Source organism: Oncorhynchus clarkii, chromosome 5 (genome assembly GCF_045791955.1).
Source record: "Oncorhynchus clarkii lewisi isolate Uvic-CL-2024 chromosome 5, UVic_Ocla_1.0, whole genome shotgun sequence".
NCBI classification, from domain to species: domain Eukaryota; kingdom Metazoa; phylum Chordata; class Actinopteri; order Salmoniformes; family Salmonidae; genus Oncorhynchus; species Oncorhynchus clarkii.
The window spans coordinates 91,100,941-91,122,239 of record NC_092151.1 but is presented as its reverse complement, the minus strand read 5'-3'; the positions used below and the strand labels follow the sequence as shown (position 1 = coordinate 91,122,239).

Here is a 21,299-nt window from a genome sequence, read left to right as displayed (position 1 = left end):
ACTCCCCTCCCGAGAAAGATATATCGCCCAGCCCTTTTAGTGTTAATAGTAAATGATGGCAGGCCTGTGTGGCAAGTGGCTTATTTGCATACAGGCCTACTGTAGCTCTGATTGGCTATGGCATAACGGTCTGTGTAGACTTCGGTACTGGACGAGACAGATGTTGTTGTTTTTTTTCATTAGGTTTTATTTATTGCAGTGTCTATTAATTGTACCAACGCACGGCCACTTCCCTACTATATATTGCTATAGAATTTTCACAAATGCCTTTAGTATACATAATTTCCAAACATTCTGTGAATGATCATATCTAAATGTTCCCTTGTCATAAAATGTTTTAAAAAAGTGTCATATTCTTCCCTGGGGTTGTATATGAACCGATTTTTTTTACAAGATTTCATGTTGCTAAAACACTGTCAGTTCCACTTTAGAAAATCGTAACAGACCAGATTCACAGTGAACCATCATAATGAGAAGTACAGCGATTGTGTGTCTGCTCTGTGTAACCCTTTAGGCCGGCGATGCCCCAGACCTCGACTTTGACATCGACCTGCCTCCCTGGAGCACTGACACAGGCAGCACCTACACAGGTGTGTCTAATACCGGTCTAATCAGGTCTATGGTATAAGGTGGTATTGGACAAAAATTGTTTAAACATGTCAGTACCAGTATTTCTCTTGTGTAAATTTGAGTGTGGACTCTCTCCTTCTTGCCCATACCATGAGCTCTGTGTTCCTTGTCTGCAGATGGGGATCTGAGTGTGGACTCTCTCTCTCCTGCCCATACCATGAGCTCTGTCACCTCGCCTGCATCCCGAGAGGCCCTGTCACCTTACTCCATACAAGTAAGTCCCCCTGTCTCTCTCCAGTGTGTTTCACTGTAGGTCATTTTGCATTTATGTGTTTGATGTGCCTATTTTGCATGGCTGGGAGTATTTCCAGTGTGTGTCTAGGCCCATCTGTGTTAGTTTGTGTGTTTTTCGCCCCACATGGTACCATTACACACGTTGCTATCTCTGCCATCTGCTTTTGCAATACACACACGCACACACACGCACGCACACACACGCACACACACACACACACACACACACACACTCGAGCACCTCATTAAGGAAGGTCTGAAGCACCTTGTCAGACTAATTATCCACCATCTGCCAGAGGTGTGGCCCCGCCCCCTCGTTAAAATGAGGTGATGACAACTCTGGCCATATTAACATAATGTAGCAGGCAGTTGTTTTCACAGCATGTCAGAAGGAGGACTAGGGTTAGATCTTGTGACCCTACGCTGCACATGTTTATATCTCCTGCCATTATGATCAAGGGCATTTGTGCACTACACCTCAAAGATATTTTGGATGTCGCCAAAGGCATCAAGTCTTCAAGAACTTTGTAGTTCCTTTTAGTAAGATTTGGATTTATTTATTTCACCTTTATTTAACCAGGTAGGCCAGTTGAGAACAAGTTCTCATTTACAACTGCGACCTGGCCAAGATAAAGCAAAGCAGTGCGACACATAAAACAACACTGAGTTACACATGGAGTAAACAATTAACAAGTCAATAACACAGTAGAAAAAAAGAGAGTCTGTATACATTGTGTGCAGCGGTGAATACCTTCCTTGGCCATACATCTATACAAGCGGCATTATAACACTAAAATATTTAGTATTTTAGCCGTGGTGGTGCGCTGCGTGTAAATGCATATAGGGGAACACTGGACCTTCTGGAGGTATTGTAAAACCTCACACAACAGGGAAACATTGATGGCTCGTCTCTCTGCTGCCCCCTACAGGAGGATCTAGCCCAATCTCCTCAGCCCTCGCCTGCCGTCTCTGTCTGCTCCGAGTCCAGTGGCTTCTCAGAGCCCCCCCTGCCCCTGGCCAAGAGGGCCCCCAAGAGGACCAATCAGGCCACGCGAGGTCAGATATACACCTCTCCATCCATCCATCCATCCATCCATCCATCCATCCATCCATCATCATCCTCCTCTTCTTTCATATCAGGCTGCCATTTCTTCCTGTAGTTACATTGGCTTTCAGTGAAAATACTCTATCACTCTCCCTCGTCAGTCTGTTTCTGATTTGGAAATATGTTATTGATTGACTTTGTTAGTTTTAATGGATCGGAAAAAGTATGATGACTCATGCCAAACATTAGTAGAACCAAACAACAGATGTTTATTGGTTCAAGTCCATTCGCCCTGTTTTCAATGGACCAAATATATATTTTTTATGATACATAAAATAGCATCTGGAGGGGGAAGAAGGCTCCGTTTTAAAAAATGGAAACAGTTATGAATTATGATCCTTCTCACAGTGAAGAGGCCTATCCAGCTCACCCCCAAGGTGTCCATCCAGCCCAGACCAGTTGTAATGGCTGTACCCCAGCATGCCGCGGGCCCTCTCCAGACCATCATCATCCAGCCCCTGCAGACCACCCTGGTGCCTCACCCTGCTGTGGTCAAACCTGCCCCTGTCAGCATACAGCCAGCGCCACCTATAGGTGAGTCTAAAACTACACTCACTACACTATAATACATATTATAAACTGGGTGGTTGGAGAACTGAATGCTGATTGGCTGAAAGCCGTGTTACGAGACACTATACCACGGGTATGACAAAACATTGTATTTTTACTGTTCTAATTATCTTTGTAACCCGTTTTTATAATAGCAATTATAAACTGGGTGGTTCGAGCCCTGAATGCTGATTTGGCTGACAGCCGTGGTATATCAGACCGTATACCACGGGTATGACAACTTATTTTTACTGCTCTAATTGCATTGGTCACCAGTTTATAACAGCAATAAGGCACCTCGGTGGTTTGTGATATATGGCCGATATACCACGGCTAACGGATGTATCCAGGCACAATGCCATGTACCACAAACAGGAGTTCCCTGATCCTGGTGCAGAATCCACAGCGTTTCTCCCTCCCGATATTGACTGATACCATTCATTTCAGTAATACATTTTAAAAAAGACAATACAAGTAAGTGTCTACTAACATTTTTAATGCAGAGTGCCAGGTCTCTCTCCATTCAGAGACATCAGTATCAAGCCTGTCTGTCAGAGTGCCGGGTCTCTGTCCATTCAGAGACATCAGTATCAAGCCTGTCTGTCAGAATGCCAGGTCTCTCTCCATTCAGAGACATCAGTATCAAGCCTGTCTGTCAGAGTGCCGGGTCTCTGTCCATTCAGAGACATCAGTATCAAGCCTGTCTGTCAGAGTGACAGGTCTCAGTCCATTCAGAGACATCAGTATCAAGCCTGTCTGTCAGAGTGCCAGGTCTCTGTCCATTCAGAGACATCAGTATGAAGCCTGTCTGTCAGAGACATCAGTATGAAGCCTGTCTGTCAGAGTGCCAGGTCTCTCTCCATTCAGAGACATCAGTATCAAGCCTGTCTGTCAGAGGGCCAGGTCTCTCTCCATTCAGAGACATCAGTATCAAGCCTGTCTGTCAGAGTGCCAGGTCTCTCTCCATTCAGAGACATCAGTATCAAGCCTGTCTGTCACATCATCTTGCAAGTCTCCATGTCCTGGCTCCATACATGTTTCTGTGAACACACACACACAGTCACTGTTCTATTACCAATGGCAGTTATTACCAGTTTGTGTGTCAGATATTACATATCCTACGTTGGAGATTGAACAGGTCACTTATGGTCTCCCCATCAAACGATTGAAGCTGTCGTCTGGCAAAAGCATCTCCAGGCCATCTGTAGAAATACAGTAGGCAGAGTTCATCAGTGACACACAGAATGAAAAGGGTGTTGCTGTTACTGGGCTGTGTTATTAGAAATCACCTCACTGTGGCTATGTTGAGGGGACGTGTTGAGGGGAGGTGTTGAGGGGACGTGTTGAGTGCCAGGTCTCTCTGCATCTCATGCATCAGTGAACACACAGAGTCACTGTTCTATTACCAATGGCAGTTAGGGATAGGTGATATGACACACACACACAAACAGATACTATGTTGAAGTTTAAACCGGTCAGACTAAATTGACCTAATTCTGTTCTCCCCATTGACGACCGTTGGAAAGCAGGCAAGAGGTGAGGCTGGAGATAAGGTCTTTGCCAGAGCCCCGATTGATGGGCATAGCAGTGTAGATTAGCACCTGGGCCCTCAAAGATACTTGTTGGTCACACACACACACAGTGATCAGGCTGGTTCCACTAGGCCTGGTTATACCCTGGATATTATATAGTGAACACAGTGATCAGGCTGGTTCCGCTAGGCCTGGTTATACCCTGGACATTATATGGTGAACACAGTGATCAGGCTGGTTCCGCTAGGCTAGGTTATACCCTGGACATTATATAGTGAACACAGTGATCAGGCTGGTTCCACTAGGCCTGGTTATACCCTGGACATTATATAGTGAACACAGTGATCAGGCTGGTTCCACTAGGCCTGGTTATACCCTGGACATTATATAGTGAACACAGTGATCAGGCTGGTTCCACTAGGCCTGGTTATACCCTGGATATTATATAGTGAACACAGTGATCAGGCTGGTTCCGCTAGGCTAGGTTATAGGGCCGAGACGGTACCATTATCTCAATATTCTTTCCATGGCAAAAATCTAAACACGAAAAACACCGAACTCTGTAATGCTTTAACCTGCTGTATGTAAAGTATTGTTGCTATAGATACATGTGACTCTGGATGACATTATGATGTCTGTTTGCAACATTAGGGCTGTTTTCCTAAAGAAGTTAAATCCACGTCTTGTTTTGTTCCCTTACCACGATGACTAATGAGTGCCACGATTACTAATGAGTGCCACGATTACTAATGAGTGCCACGATTACTAATGAGTGCCACGATGACTACCGAGTGCCACGATGACTACCGAGTGCCACGATGACTACCGAGTGCCACGATGACTACCGAGTGCCACGATGACTACCGAGTGCCACGATACTGGTATCGTCCTGGGTCTACTAGGTTATACTCGGGACATTATATGCATCTAAGAAGTAGAAAATAAAGCAGTTTACATAACCCAATTGTGAAACATAATTTATCTAATGTGTCAAAGTAATGAAGTGGGTTTACTTACCTTCTGTATTTGAACAAATGATGAGCCTTTGAAAGCTGTTGCCGCTGACAGGTGAAGGTTGCTGGCTGGATACTTGCCAACATGGGGCTGACTGTTCTATGTATAGGAATGCTCACGGTGAGGCCATGTCTGCATGATGCTGATGAGAGCCCCCTTTGCTGGTCTTCTCTATGCTGCATGTTCGGCTGAAAACGGGACATCTCTCGAACAACTGCAGCAGGCAATCTTATGAGGTGTGACAGCGTGATGAATGGACAGCCAAGTGGTAAATTGCAAAGAAAATACAAATATTTTTGCTAATGTACTTCACAACCAAAATGACTATACTTAGTTGTATCTGCTTGGCTGGAGAATTAGCCTACTAGTTTATCAACCTGGGTAATTTTGAATACAACTTTTTTTTTTTTTTACATAATGCACATTACCTGTCGTTGTTGATCAGGGCAGTAACTCGGGTCACTATCAGAGGTCTCACGATAGCGTGTCCTTTTCATAGGAGTCGAGGGAGACTGGCAACAACAGAGGAGGTGTCACAAGGCTACTTGTGTTGCATGACACACTTTTTAAAAATTCTGAGGTCTTGCCTGACAAACTGTGAAAATAGCAAGTGAACAGTGAATTAAATTATTTTTGGAGGTCGCTAAACCATTGCAATCACATTTGCTGGACATGTTATGATACCCACCTTTGCTTCTCTGGTAGGCGCCGGCATCCGTTCATGACCCGGGGATCAGTCTTCCACTTGGTGCAACAGGGAAAAACAGGGTCAACGATTGTCACATCATCCCTCAATTATAAACATATCTTGAGAAATAACGTAATGTCGTTTTGTAAACTAATTACATGAATTACAGATGTAGACTGACCGGCTTCAGATGGATTTAGATTCAGACCGGTAACGCTGTTACACTGTGCAACCAACTGGGACATGTTCTGCTATGGCCCTGCGTTGGTTTGAGTTTGTTGCTGCCAGTACACTGTTGTAGTCCTAGTCAGACATAAATGTTGGTTTGAGTTTGTTGCTGCCAGTACACTGTTGTAGTCCTAGTCAGACATAAATGTTGGTTTGAGTTTGTTGCTGCCAGTACACTGTTGTAGTCCTAGTCAGACATAAATGTTGGTTTGAGTTTGTTGCTGCCAGTACACTGTTGTAGTCCTAGTCAGACATAAATGTTGGTTTGAGTTTGTTGCTGCCAGTACACTGTTGTAGTCCTAGTCAGACATAAATGTTGGTTTGAGTTTGTTGCTGCCAGTACACTGTTGTAGTCCTAGTCAGACATAAATGAGTTAATACTACCATCGCTGCATCCAATATGTATTTGTGCCCCTAGACATGGGGTTGCTCCTCACAGGCTAATGTGTGACTGTTTCATCTAAATTACACTCATTTAGAGTGGAATGGAAATACGATGACATTGCTAAAGTAGACAAATAAATAGTAGGAAACAGCTAGAGAAGTTTGTCAAAAATAGCTACCGATACTAATGTTAGCTAGTTAAAAAAAACAGTGGTCCCCTCAATCCTAGTTTGCTAGCTAACGTCAGCTATGATAGAGATAATAATGATCAAACTATACATAACCAGCAGTCTCTAGTCTAGTCAACAGGTATACTCACCACCACTGGTTGGTCAATCTGTACAGGGATGTTCAGTCTCTAGTCAACCGGTATACTCACCACCACTGGTTGGTCAATCCGTACAGGGATGTTCAGTCTCTAGTCAACCGGTATACTCACCACCACTGGTTGGTCAATCCGTACAGGGATGTTCAGTCTCTAGTCTAGTCAACAGGTATACTCACCACCACTGGTTGGTCAATCCGTACAGGGATGTTCAGTCTCTAGTCAACCGGTATACTCACCAGTACTGAGCCTGGTGCCCCAGTGAGCCAGGTGAGCCAGGTGCCCCGCTCTGGTGCCCCAGTGAGCCATGTGCCCCGCTCTGGTGCCCCAGTGAGCCTGGTGCCCCGCTCTGGTGCCCCAGTGAGCCAGGTGCCCCGCTCTGGTGCCCCAGTGAGCCAGGTGCCCCGCTCTGGTGCCCTAGTGAGCCAGGTGCCCCCACTGGTGCCTCAGTGAGCCAGGTGCCCCGCTCTGGTGCCCCAGTGAGCCAGGTGCCCCCGCTCTGGTGCCCCAGTGAGCCAGGTGCCCCGCTCTGGTGCCCCAGTGAGCCAGGTGCCCCGCTCTGGTGCCCCAGTGAGCCAGGTGCCCCGCTCTGGTGCCCCAGTGAGCCAGGTGCCCCGCTCTGGCCGACGGCAAAGTCGGTCTCAAAACAAATAATAATCAATCACGTGGAGTGATGAGAAGGATTCAGTGTTTTCACATAGAAGTGACTGCTTTTGATAACGTGTTATCTGCCTTCCCAGTGAAAACAACTAGTTTTACAATTGAAACACTTATTTTATGGAAAAGTGATGTATGTTTCTGGACGATGCAACTAGCTTGCTTGTAGACAACATGACCAAGCGGAGCAGATTAGTTTACTGGTGATCTTCCCTCCCTTCTTTCACGCGTTGACGTGATTGGTCCATTGTCGGTTCAACGCGGCCAGTGCAATAGAGTGAGCGGAGGGGCGATTTGCACGTGGAGCTTGGCGAAAGGAGGCACGATATGTTGGCGACATTGTATATCCCAAACCCAACCTTAATTTACTCCAAACTCGTTTTAGACTGCCTTTATGACCAAACATTTTCCTGTTTACACTCTGTCGTCAATTATGACACTATAATAAATGTTTCTGACTCATATCGATGCCACGTTGGTTTTTGGAGGGCAGTCGATCTGTAAAGCATTAGGGAAGTTTTGGGTGGGAGTTTGGGAGGGTGTTGTGTATCGTTGGCCAGCAGATGTCGCCCTATCTCTACTTTCGTTGACCCTCTTTTTAGGATCTGTGTTTAATCATTTGTGAGTCAATGTTTTAGTAGTGTTTCCTTACCTCAGCCCACCAGCCTGTGTTTTATTCAGACCTACCAATCTGATCCTCTTTCTGATCTTCTACCTCAGCTGAGTCTGGGCCAATACAGTCTGCCCGGGACTAAACCAACACTGGAATATTTGACCTCTGTAGTCTTGAATGTGAATTTGAACCACATTTTTAGTTTAGAGTTTGAATATAACTTTCTCTCTAGATCAGGGCTCTCCAACCCTCTTCCTGGAGAGCTACCGTCCTATAGGTTTACACTACAACCCTAATCTAGCGCACCTAATTCCTGTTAAGTAGCAGTTAGCTGCTAGCCGTCATGGAAACGGAGCAGGCTAACGCTAGTAGTGCTTAACCCTCTAGTGTTTTTATCCACGACTGGGCACAAATGCTTTAGGTGTGAGATGACTTCCACACAATCACAAGATTAAGATAAGGTGGAACTGAACAATGGACAGGGATTTGTCTGCCCTAAATGCACCACCATCAAGCAACTCCGGGAAGAGATCCTCCAGCTGCTCGCTCGGCTGCGAGAAAAGGATTACCTGCTTTCTAAGTGCACCAACCTTGCTGTAACCCAGACAAACCCAATCCCATTTTTAAATCCCTCCTGTAGCAAAGCTGTCTGAGTCAGGAGGCGTTGATCTGTCCCAATGCAACGGACAGATGTTTAGCTCAACTCCACGGCCCCATGTGGACTGGACACTCGCAAGGCATAGGAGATCGGGGAGGCAGTCTGGCCACCCTTTATCTATCCGAGAAGATCCGATCCAACTATCAAAGAGCTACCACGGATCCTGGGAGTATATCACCAGCTGGTGGCCGCCCAGTGGCACCCTCTCCACGACCACCACAGTTCAGGAGGTCGCGGACTCAAGACCCTGCTCCCCCTCTTCCCTCATTGGATTCCATCAAGACCACCATCATTGTGGACAGCTCGATGGGGAAAAATATTGGCCTGCCTACGATCTGTGGACCGACCAAGATCATGCTCTCAACCAACTTCACCTGGAATGCTTTTCCAACAGTATTGAAGGAGTTCCAAATTGTTGGCTGCTTTTTCTTCACTCTTTATTTTTAAAATCATTGTGTTGCGGAATTTTAATATTCATGTTGACAAAGAGACTGACTCCAAGACCATTGAATTTATGAATGTTTTGAGCTTCATGGACTTTTTCCAACATGTTACCGGGCCCACCCATAACCACAGCCATACTCTGGACCTGGTTATTACCAAGGGGCTTTCTACTGGGCCCACCCATAACCACAGCCATACTCTGGACCTGGTTATTACCAAGGGGCTTTCTACTGGGCCCACCCATAACCACAGTCATACTCTGGACCTGGTTATTACCAAGGGGCTTTCTACTGGGCCCACCCATAACCACAGCCATACTCTGGACCTGGTTATTACCAAGGGGCTTTCTACTGGGCCCACCCATAACCACAGCCATACTCTGGACCTGGTTATTACCAAGGGGCTTTCTACTGGGCCCACCCATAACCACAGTCATACTCTGGACCTGGTTATTACCAAGGGGCTTTCTACTGGGCCCACCCATAACCACAGTCATACTCTGGACCTGGTTATTACCAAGGGGCTTTCTACTGGGCCCACCCATAACCACAGTCATACTCTGGACCTGGTTATTACCAAGGGGCTTTCTACTGGGCCCACCCATAACCACAGCCATACTCTGGACCTGGTTATTACCAAGGGGCTTTCTACTGGGCCCACCCATAACCACAGTCATACTCTGGACCTGGTTATTACCAAGGGGCTTTCTACTGGGCCCACCCATAACCACAGCCATACTCTGGACCTGGTTATTACCAAGGGGCTTTCTACTGGGCCCACCCATAACCACAGTCATACTCTGGACCTGGTTATTACCAAGGGGCTTTCTACTGGGCCCACCCATAACCACAGTCATACTCTGGACCTGGTTATTACCAAGGGGCTTTCTACTGGGCCCACCCATAACCACAGCCATACTCTGGACCTGGTTATTACCAAGGGGCTTTCTACTGACACATCCTCTATTGTTGATGTTGCTTTATCTGATCACTCTTGGTCTTTTTTACTACCTTGTTGCCCGGAGCAAAGAGGAATACTGAACGCATTATTAAGAAACGCTATCTGACCTCTGAAGTTGCTACAGATTTTATTGAGTGTATGAACAATACTCCACCAACTATACTTTCTTCCTCTTGTAATGATTTAGTTGATAACTTTAGCAAATAATGGACAACCATTGATAAGGTTGAAAAAAGACCCATCCAAATGGAGGAGCCCCTTGGATGAATGAGGAAACAAATCAATTAGAAAAGCCGAGAGAGTCAAAGTTGCAGGTCCATTATGATATTCCGAGAGAGAAACTTGGCATATACAGTGCATTCAGAATGTATTCAGTCCCCTTCCCCTTTTCGACATTTTGTTAAGTTACAGTATTATTCTAAAATGGATTAAATAAAATATTGTCATCAATCTAAGCACAATACCCCATAATGACATCACAATACCCCATAATGACATCACAGTACCCCATAATGACAAAGCAAAAACAGTTTTTTTTAGAAATGTTTGCAAATGTATTAAAAATAAAAACAGAAATACCGTATTTATAAGTATTCAGACCCTTTGGTATGAGACTTGAAATTGAACTGAGGTGCATCTTGTTTCTATTGATCCTCCTTGAAAAGTTTCTACAACTTGATTGGAGTCCATCTGTGGTAAATTCAATTGATTGGACATGATTTGGAAAGACACACCTGTCTGTATAAGGTCCCACAGTTGACCGTGCATGTCAGAGCAAAAACCAAGCCCTGAGATTGAAGGAATTTTCTTTAGAGCGCCGAGACAAGATTGTGTCGAGGAACAGATCTGGGGAAGGGTAGCAAAAACTTTCTACAGCGTTGAAGGTCCCCAAGAACACAGTGGCCTCAATCATTCTTAAATGGAAGAAGATTGGATCCACCAAGACTCTTCCTAGAGCCGACCACCAGGCCAAACAGAGAAATCGTGGGAGAAGGGCCTTGGTCAGGGAGGTGACCAAGAACCCAATGGTCACTCTGACAGAGCTCCAGAGTTCCTCTGTGGAGATGGGAGAACCTTCCAGAAGGACAACCACTCCTCAGTAAAAGGCACATGACAGCCCGCTTGGAGTTTGCCAAAAGGCACCTAAAGGACTCTGACCATGAGAAACAAGAATCTCTGGTCTGATGAAACCCAGATTAAACTCTTTGGCCTGAATGCCAACTGTCACATCTGGAGGAAACATGGTGATGGCAGCATCATGCTGTGGTGATGTTTTTCAGTGGCAGGGACTGGGAGACTAGTCAGGATCGAGGAAAAGATTAACGGAGCAAAGTACAGAGCGATCCCTGATGGAAACCTGCTCCAGAGCGCTCTGGACCTCAGACTGGGGAGAAGGTTCACCTTCAAACAGGACAACAACCCTAAGCACACAGCCAAGACAATGCCGGAGTGGCTTCGGGACAAGTCTCTGAATGTCCTTGAGTGGCCCAGACTTGAACCCGATCGAACATCTCTGAAGTGACATGAAAATTGCTGTGCAGCAACGCTCCCCATCCAACTTGACAGAGCTTAAGAGGATCTGCAGAGAAGAATTGGAGAAACTCCCCAAATACAGGTGTGCCAAGCTTGTAGCGTCATACCCAAGAAGACTTGAGGCTGTAATCGCTGCCAAAGGTGCTTCAAGAAAGTCCAGAGTAAAGGGGCTGAATACTTGATATTTCAGTATTTTTATTTTTGCGTTATTATTGGGTATTGTGTGTAGATTGATGAGGGGGGGGGACAATTAAATACATTTTAGAATAAGGCTGTAACCTAACAAAGTGTGGAAAAAGTCAAGGGGTCTGAATACTTTTTAAATGACGGGCTCTAATCTGATCACTAATCATTTGAGAGAAATCCTACACCTGCAAACCTACTGTATATGAACTTTCCTCCACATCTAAATGTGATGCGTTTGCAGCATATTTTAGAGATAAGATTAACAAACATTAGGCTGGGTATCAGTCAAGAAAGACCTGATAAGAAGTTTGATAAGTACCTTTGCGTTGTAGGCTAGGGCACAATGGAGTTATTTTCCCTATTTGCCCAGCAAAGTAATATCACAACTTAAGCCTTCTATTTATTTCAGAATCTAAAATGACACCTAGGTTTTCTTTCAAAAACAAAGGACATTTCTAAGTGACTCCAAACTTTTGAAAGATAAGTGTATATGGCTCACAACTTCCTCTCTAACTAAATCAAGTAAATACAGAGTTACTTATTGTTTGAGCCAAAGTACAGAGAGAGAATCTGGACGAACATTTTAATTCATGGGAAATAAAGATAAAACACCAGGATAAAAAAACCTTTGTCATTTTAGATTCTGAACTAAATTTCGAATCACACATTAGGAATGTGACCAAAATAGCTTTTACCACCTGAGGAACATTGCCACGGTGTGGCCATTTCTCTCTCAGGCTGATAGAGAGACTCATCCATGCTTTTATTACAAGCAGGCTTGACTACTGTAATGCTCTCCTGTCTGGTCTACCCAAGAAAGCCATTGGTCAACTGCAAAACATACAGATTGTTGCAGCACAGATTTAATACCAAGATGGTGTAGCAGTCAGACGTCTTTGTCTTTTGTCCTGTCGTGTCCCTTGTATATATCTTTTTACATATTTTTCTTCGCATATCTTTTAAAAATATTTTGCCAAACCTCAACTTCTAAATACTCTCCTGCAACCCGCCTCACCCAATGTGGCGTGGATCTGCTTTTTTCTAAAATATTTCTATTTACTTTGGATCTGGAGTCCCTCAACTGAAGCTAGCTAGCTAACTACCTACCAGCTATCAGTTAGCAAACCATTGCTAGTGGGTCATCAGCTAACCTTTAGCTTGGAAAGCTCTCGCCAGTTCGAACAACGTGACTCAAACCAGAGCATAACGGACCTATTTCTCTCCATATCCCCGGATTCCTACAGCAAACTCTGAACATTTTCATCTGGATCTTCGCAACTAGCTAACCGCAATCCCGGTTGACTACTCCTGGCTAGCATTTCCATCCCGGAGCAAGCACCAGTTAGCCTGAAGCTAGCCCGGCCAGGGCTCCTCTGCTACCACCAAAGCCCACTCCCGGGCTACAATATCCGGACCCCTTCTACTGCCGGTGCGGGGCACGGAACACCGCCGATACTCTACGACTGGAATACCGAGATAATCTGCCCGAGGATTCCAACAGGCCCCTCAGGCGCGACGTCCGCTGAAGGCCCATTCTGCTAACCTGCTAACCTGCTAGGCCTGCTAACCTGCTAGGCCTGCTAGCTACCTAGAGCTACTTGGAACCCTACTAACTCCACGACTGGTCTATTGACGTCACCACACGAAGATGCAAAAACGGACTTACCCCCATCGCGACGTCCCCCATAGGCTAACTTGCTAGCCCCATTCTGCTAACTGCTAGCTTGCCTGCCCCGGTCTGCTAACTGCTAGCCCAAACTAACTGCTTGCTTGCTAACCCAGTCTGCTAACTGTCTGAATCGCCGTGTTCCCAGTCAGCCCAACCACTCACTGGACCCATATGTTCACTTGGCTATGCATACCTCTCTCTAATATCAATATGCCTTGTCCATTACTGTCCTGGTTAGTGATTACTGTCTTATTTCACCGTAGAGCCTCTAGCCCTGCTCAATATGCCTTAACCAACCATGTTGTTCCACCTCCTACATATGCGATGACATCACCTGGTTTAAACGTCTCTAGAGACTATATCTCTCTCATCATTACTCAATGCCTAGGTTTACCTCCAATGTACTCGCATCCTACCTTACCTTTGTCTGTACACTATGCCTTGAATCTATGCTATCGTGCCCAGAAACCTGCTCCTTTTACTCTCTGTTCCGAACGTGCTAGACGGCCAGTTCGTATAGCATTTAGCCGTACCCTTATCCTACTTCTCCTCTGTTCTTCTGGTGATGTAGAGGTTAATCCAGGTCCTGCAGTGCCTAGCTCCACTCCCACTCTCCAGGTGCTCTCATTTGTTGACTTCTGTAACCGTAAAAGCCTTGGTTTCATGCATGTTAACATTAGAAGCCTACTCCCTGTTTTACTCACTGCTTTAGCACACTCTGCCAACCCGGATGTCTTAGCCGTGTCTGAATCCTGACTTAGGAAAACCACCAAAAACCCTGAAATCTCCATCGCTAACTATAACATTGTCCGCCAAGATAGAACTGCCAAAGGGGGCGGCGTTGCATTCTACTGCAAAGATAGCCTGCAGAGTTCTGTATTACTATCCAAGTCTGTACCCAAACAATTCGAGCTTCTACTTCTAAAAATGCACCTTTCCAGAAACAAGTCTCACTGTTGCCGCTTCCTATAGACCTCCTTCTGCCCCCAGCTGTGCCCTCAATACTATATGTGAACTGATTGCCCACCATCTATCTTCTGAGCTCGTGCTACTAGGTGACCTAAACTGGGACATGCTTAACACCCCTGCTATCCTACAATCCAAGCTTGATGCCCTCAATCTCACACAAATTATCAATGAACCTACCAGGTTCAACTCCAAATCTGTAAACACAGGCACCCTCATAGATGTCATCCTAACTAACTCGCCCTCCAAATACACCTCTGCTGTTTTCAAGATCTCAGTGATCATTGCCTGCATCCGTAATCGGTCTGCGACCAAACGACTACCCCTCATCACTGTCAAACGCTCTCTAAAACACTTCTGCGAGCAGGCCTTTCTAATTGACCTGGCCGGGGTATCCTGGAATGACATTGACCTCATCCCGTCAGTAGATGATGCCTGGCTATTCTTTAAAAGTGCCTTCCTCACCATCTTAAATAAGCATGCCCCACTCCAAAAAAATATAGAACTAGGAATAGATATAGTCAGTCCTTGGTTCACTCCAGACCTGTCTGCCCTTGACCAGCACAAAAACATCCTGTAGCATTCTACATTAGCATCGAATAACCCCCGTGATATGCAACTTTTCAGGGAAGTTAGGAACAAATATACACAGGCAGTTAGGAAAGCTAAGGCTAGCTTTTTCAAACAGAAATTTGCATCCTGTAGCACTAACTCAAAAAAGTTCTGGGACACTGTAAAGTCTTTGGAGAATAAGAGCACCCCCTCCCAGCTGCCCACTGCTCTGAGGCTAGGAAACACTGTCACCACCGATAAATCCACTATAATTGAAAATTTCAATAAGCATTTCTCTACGGCTGGCCATGCTTTCCACCTGGCTACCCCTACCCCGGTCAACTGCCCGGCACCCTCCACAGCAACCCGCCAAAGCCCCCACCATTTCTCCTTTACCCAAATCTAGATATGTGATGCTCTGAAAGAGCTACAATTTCTGGACCCCTACAAATCAGCCGGGCTAGAAAATCTGGACCCTCTCTTTCTAAAATTATCTGCCGAAATTGTTGCATCCCCTATTACTAGCCTGTTCAATCTCTCTTTCGTATTGTCTGAGATTCCAAAAGATTGGAAAGCTGCCGCGGTCATCCCCCTCTTCAAAGGGGGTGACACTCTAGACCCAAACTGCTACAGACCTATATCTATCCTACCCTGTCTTTCTAAGGTCTTCGAAAGCCAAGTTAACAAACAGATTACCGACCATTTAGAATCCCACCGTACCTTCTCCGCTATGCAATCTGGTTTCAGAGCTGGTCATGGGTGCACCTCAGCCACGCTCAAGGTCCTAAACGACATCATCACCGCCATCGATAAGAGACATTACCGTGCAGCCGTATTCATAGACTTGGCCAAGGCTTTCGACTCTGTCAATCACCACATTCTTATTGGCAGACACGACAGCCTTGGTTTCTCAAATGATTGCCTCGCCTGGTTTTCCAACTACTTCTCTGATAGAGTTCAGTGTGTCAAATCGGAGGGCCTGTTGTCCGGACCTCTGGCAGTCTCTATGGGGGTGCCACAGGGTTCAATCCTCGGGCCGACTCTCTTCTCTGTATACATCAATGATGTTGCTCTTGCTGCTGGAGATTCTCTGGTACACATCTACGCAGACGACACCATTCTGTATACTTCTGGCACCTTGGACACTGTGTTAACTAACCTCCAGACGAGCTTCAATGCCATACAACTCTCCTTCCGTGACCTCCAACTGCTCTTAAATGCAAGTAAAACTAAATGCATGCTATTCAACCGATCACTGCCCGCACCTGCTCCCCCGTCCAGCATCACTACTCTGGACGGCTCTGACTTAGAATACGTGGACAACTACAAATACCTGGGTGTCTGGTTAGACTGTAAACTCTCCTTCCAGACTCACATTAAGCATCTCCAATCCAAAATTAAATCTAGAATTGGCTTCCTATATCAAAACAAAGCATCCTTCACTCATGCTGCCAAACGTACCCTCATAAAACTGACCATCCTACCGATCCTCGAGTTCGTAGTCTATCACAGTGCCATCCGTTTTGTCACCAAAGCCCCACCCACCATTGCAACCTGTACGCTCTCATTGGTTGGCCCTCGCTTCATACTCATCGCCAAACCCTCGGGCTTCATGTTATCTACAAGTCTCTGCTAGGTAAAGCCCCGCCTTATCTCAGCTCACTGGTCACCATAGCAGCACCCACTCGTAGCACGCGCTCCAGCAGGTATATCTCACTGGTCACCCCCAAAGCCAATTCCTCCTTTGGTCGTTTTTCCTTGCAGTTCTCTGCTGCCAATGACTGGAACGAGCTGCAAAAATCTCTGAAGCTGGAGACTCATATCTCCCTCACTAGCTTTAAGCACCAGCTTTCAGAACAGCTCACATATCACTGCACCTGTACATAGCCCATCTGTAAACAGCCCATCTATCTACCTACCTCATCCCCATACTGTATTTATTTATTTATCTTGCTCCTTTGCATCCCAGTATCTCTACTTGCACATTCATCTTCTGCACATCTACCATTCCAGTGTTTAATTGCTATATTGTAATTACTTCTTCACCATGGCCTATTTATTGCCTTAACTCCCTTATCTTACCTCATTTGCACACACTGTATATAGACTTTTTGTTTTCTTTTGTTCTACTGTATTATTGACTATGTTTGTTCATTCCATGTGTAACTCTGTGTTGTTGTATGTGTTGAATTGCTATGCTTTATCTTGGCCAGGTCGCAGTTGCAAATGAGAACTTGTTCTCAACTAGCCTACCTGGCTAAATAAAGGTGAAATATTATTATTTTTTAAAGATACAGACCAAGACCAGACAGAAAGCACATATTACACTGGTTTTAAACACTGACTGCCTGTGAGTTTTAGAATACATTTTAATATTCTTCTATTGGTTTTTAAATCAATCCATGATTGTGCACCACAATACATGTCAGATATGCTTTTAAGTTATGTACCCAGTAGGTCCCTCAGGTCCTCTGGCCTTTTAACTATCCCAAAGCCTAGGACCAGGAGGCATGGGGGGGGGGGGGGGGGGGGGGGGGGGGGGGGGGGGGGGGGGCAGCAGTGTTTCTGTGTGATGGATGGTTCCTGGTACAGAGAGTGGTTTGACACTGCACTGTGGGCCACAGCTTTAAACCATGGACATGGTGTTTTATAAACATTAGTATTGTATTACATTAGTGTATATATATTACCGTGAGACCGCCACGCTAACTGTCCAGTTAGTTACCCAGTGTTCAGTTCTCCTACATGTGGGGAGAAGGGAGTTCTATTAACGCTCAAGGGTTAATGCAGGGTCGCTGAGAGGTCAGAGGGTAGAAGGAACTCTGGGTGCACTCTGTACAGACAGTACCACTGGGGAAGGGGGGGGGGGCGCTTTTTGAGACGGACCAGACAGTACCACTGGGGAAGGGGGGGACCGCTTTTTGAGACGGACCAGACAGTACCACTGGGGAAGGGGGGGGACCGCTTTTTGAGACGGACCAGACAGTAGCACTGGGGAAGGGGGGGGACTGCTTTTTGAGACGGACCAGACAGTACCACTGGGGAAGGGGGGGGACCGCTTTTTGAGACGGACCAGACAGTACCACTGGGGAAGGGGGGGGACCGCTTTTTGAGACGGACCAGACAGTAGCACTGGGGAAGAGGGGCTCCCAGCTGTCACGGGTGACCAAGTGCTCTGGTGTTTTTGTAGTTAGCGACTGGCGAGGAATACCGAAACGCACAGCTTATTATTTAATAACAGCTCAGTAAAGGTATATAATCTAAGTGTTGTTTGTCCCCTCCTAACAGGTGGTCCGTTGGTGCTGTGCCAGCCGGCCCAGGTGCTGCAGATCCACACTCCACAGGCAGTCACCGGGCACCTGGTTACCATGCCAACACTGACCCAAGAGAGGCCCGCCCCCATTGCAGTCACACTCCACAGCCCTGGCTCTGACGAAGATGTAAGTGTGTGTGTGTGTCTGCTGTGTGTGAGAGAGAGAGTGTGTCCTACATGTCTGGGTTTGCTCGTATGCCTCTGATTTCATTCTCCAATGGAAGACTGTATCTCCCTCTGTGGTGCTGGTTCCTCTTCACTTCATTGATTTTAATTCCTGGATGAAATAAGAAAACACAAAATAGCAGCTAGAAAAAAAACTAGCCACCATTTATTATTGATGATGCTGTCAGTCTTTTTTCTAGACTGACAGAAACTAGATTCGCAGCATCCAGGATTGACATACAGCTGAGCTTAATTTAATGTCAAATCAAATTTTATTAGTCGCATGCGCCGAATACAACAGGTGTAGACCTTACAGTGAAATGCTGAATACAACAGGTGTAGTAGACCTTACAGTGAAATGCTGAATACAACAGGTGTAGTAGACCTTACAGTGAAATGCTGAATACAACAGGTGTAGTAGACCTTACAGTGAAATGCTGAATACAACAGGTGTAGTAGACCTTAAAGTGAAATGCTGAATACAACAGGTGTAGTAGACCTTACAGTGAAATGCTGAATACAATCAATCAATCAATCAAATTTATTTTATATAGCCCTTCGTACATCGGCTGATATCTCAAAGTGCTGTACATAAACCCAGCCTAAAACCCCAAACAGCAAGCAATGCAGGTGTAGAAGCACGGCGGCTAGGAAAAACTCCCTAGAAAGGCCAAAACCTAGGAAGAAACCTAGAGAGGAACCAGGCTATGTGGGGTGGCCAGTCCTCTTCTGGCTGTGCCGGGTGGAGATTATAACAAAACATGGTCAAGATGTTCAAATGTTCATAAATGACCAGCATGGTCGAATAATAATAAGGCAGAATAGTTGAAACTGGAGCAGCAGCACAGTCAGGTGGACTGGGGACAGCAAGGAGTCATCATGTCAGGTATTCCTGGGGCATGGTCCTATGGCTCAGGTCAGTTGAAACTGGAGCAGCAGCACAGCCAGGTGGACTGGGGACAGCAAGGAGTCACAACAGGTGTAGTAGACCTTACAGTGAAATGCTGACAGGTACTGGTACAGAGTCAATGTGCGGGGGCACCGGTTAGTCGAGGTAATTGAGGTAATATGTACATGTAGGTAGAGTTATTACAGTGACTATGTGGTTGGAGTCTTTTAGGGCCTTCCTCTGACACCGCCTGGTATCGAGGTCCTTGGATGGCCGGAAGCTTGGCCCCAGTAATGTTCTGGGCCGTACGCACTACCCTCTGTAGTGCCTTGCGGTCGGAGGCCGAGTAGTTGCCATACCAGGCAGTGATGCAATCACTGCTGTCGATGGTGCAGCTGTAGAACCTTTTGAGGATCTGAGGATCCATGGGGGGGGGGATAGGATAGGTTTTGTTGTGCTTGGACTATGTTAGTTTGTTGGTGAAGTGGACACCAATGAACTTGAAGCTCTCAACCTGCTCCACTACAGCCCCGTCGATGAGAATGGGGGCGTGCTTGGTCCTCCTTTTCCTGTAGTCCACAATCATCCCCTTTCTCTTGATCACGTTGAGAGAGAGGTTGTTGTCCTGGCACCACACGGCCAGGTCTCTGACCTCCTCCCTTTAGGTAGTATCGTCGTTGTCTGTGATCAGGCCTACCACTGTTGTCATCGGCCAACTTAATGATGGTGTTGGAGTCGTGCCTGGCCGTGCAGTCATGAGTGAACAGGGAGTACAGGAGGGGACTGAGCACGCACCCCTGAGGGGCCCCTGTGTTGAGGATCAGCATGGCGAATGTGTTGTTACCTACCCTTACCACCTGGGGACGGCCCGTCAGGAAGTCCAGGATCAAGTTGCAGAGGGAGGTGTTTAGTCCCAGGGCCTTAGCTTAGTGATGAGCTTTGTGGGCATTATGGTGTTGAATGCTGAGCTGTAGTCAATGAATAGCATTCTCATATAGGTGTTATTTTTTCCAGGTGGGAAAGGGCAGTGTGGAGTGCAATATAGAGTGCATCATCTGTGGATCTGTTGGGGCGGTATGCAAATTGGAGTGGGTCTAGGGTTTCTGGGATAATGGTGTTGATGTGAGCCATGACCAGCTTTTCAAAGCACTTCATGGCTACTGACGTGAGTGCTCTGTCTCTGTGTGTAATATGTATCCACATTAACTGTACAGCGTACAGGAAATGCACCCAGTCTACAGAATGCCATTGTTGATGATTCACTTCATCGTCCTAAAGATGTTTCTTCAGTCTCAGTTTGTTCCATTCCGTTTCCCGCCTCTTGATCTTCAGTATAGGTGACGATTGCAAAATGACAGTCAGTGTTGTAGTAATGGGCCTTCCTCTGGCTACAGTCAGAATGTGTTGTAGTAATGGAACAGCTGACTACAGTCAGAATGTGTTGCAGTAATGGAACAGCTGGCTACAGGCAGAATGTGTTGTAGTAATGGAATGGTAAAACAGCTGGCTACAGTCAGTTGGAGGAAATATCATGTGACGGGTCAAAAGGGGTGGTGTCCTTCGGGTGCTTTTATGTTTCGCTAGGGTGCTGTAAGGACAGCTGCAACACATAACACACAATTCACACTGGTGATATGACCTCCTGTGCTGTCTACACACTAATTACCAGTACTGAGAAGTCCTACACACCACACTACACTGGTTTCAGCTCAGACAAGGCATTATTTCACTTCAGCAGAGGCCGTCCAAGAGAAGCAAACCAGGCACAAACAAGACAAGAATAGTCAGTTATAGCGTATTTTTTGGGGGTTATACTAGCCAGTGGTTTCTCAGTAAAAGTCCTCTGTCTTTTGTGCTGGTTTTGTTTTAGGGGGCAGCTTTCGTTGTTCTCTATTAAAAGCTAAGGGATAGTTTTTGTTTCTTTTGGTCTTTTTGTTACTATGTTGTAAACTCATTTGAAAATGCCGGCTTACACACACTTCAGACGCCCGAATTTATGGCGAGT

At 46.0% G+C, this 21,299-nt stretch overlaps 1 protein-coding gene across 1 annotated transcript in view; it reads left to right on the top strand.

The window, feature by feature from the left end:
• Nucleotides 1-21,299, top strand: part of LOC139409560 (activating transcription factor 6) — a 112,398-nt gene that overhangs the window by 6,426 nt on the left and 84,673 nt on the right. Inside the window, exons 3-7 of the mRNA XM_071154892.1 lie at nucleotides 515-590; nucleotides 747-844; nucleotides 1,794-1,920; nucleotides 2,318-2,503; nucleotides 18,216-18,367. Of these exons, the coding sequence (XP_071010993.1) occupies nucleotides 515-590; nucleotides 747-844; nucleotides 1,794-1,920; nucleotides 2,318-2,503; nucleotides 18,216-18,367 (639 nt within the window). The remainder of the gene's footprint in view (nucleotides 1-514; nucleotides 591-746; nucleotides 845-1,793; nucleotides 1,921-2,317; nucleotides 2,504-18,215; nucleotides 18,368-21,299) is intronic.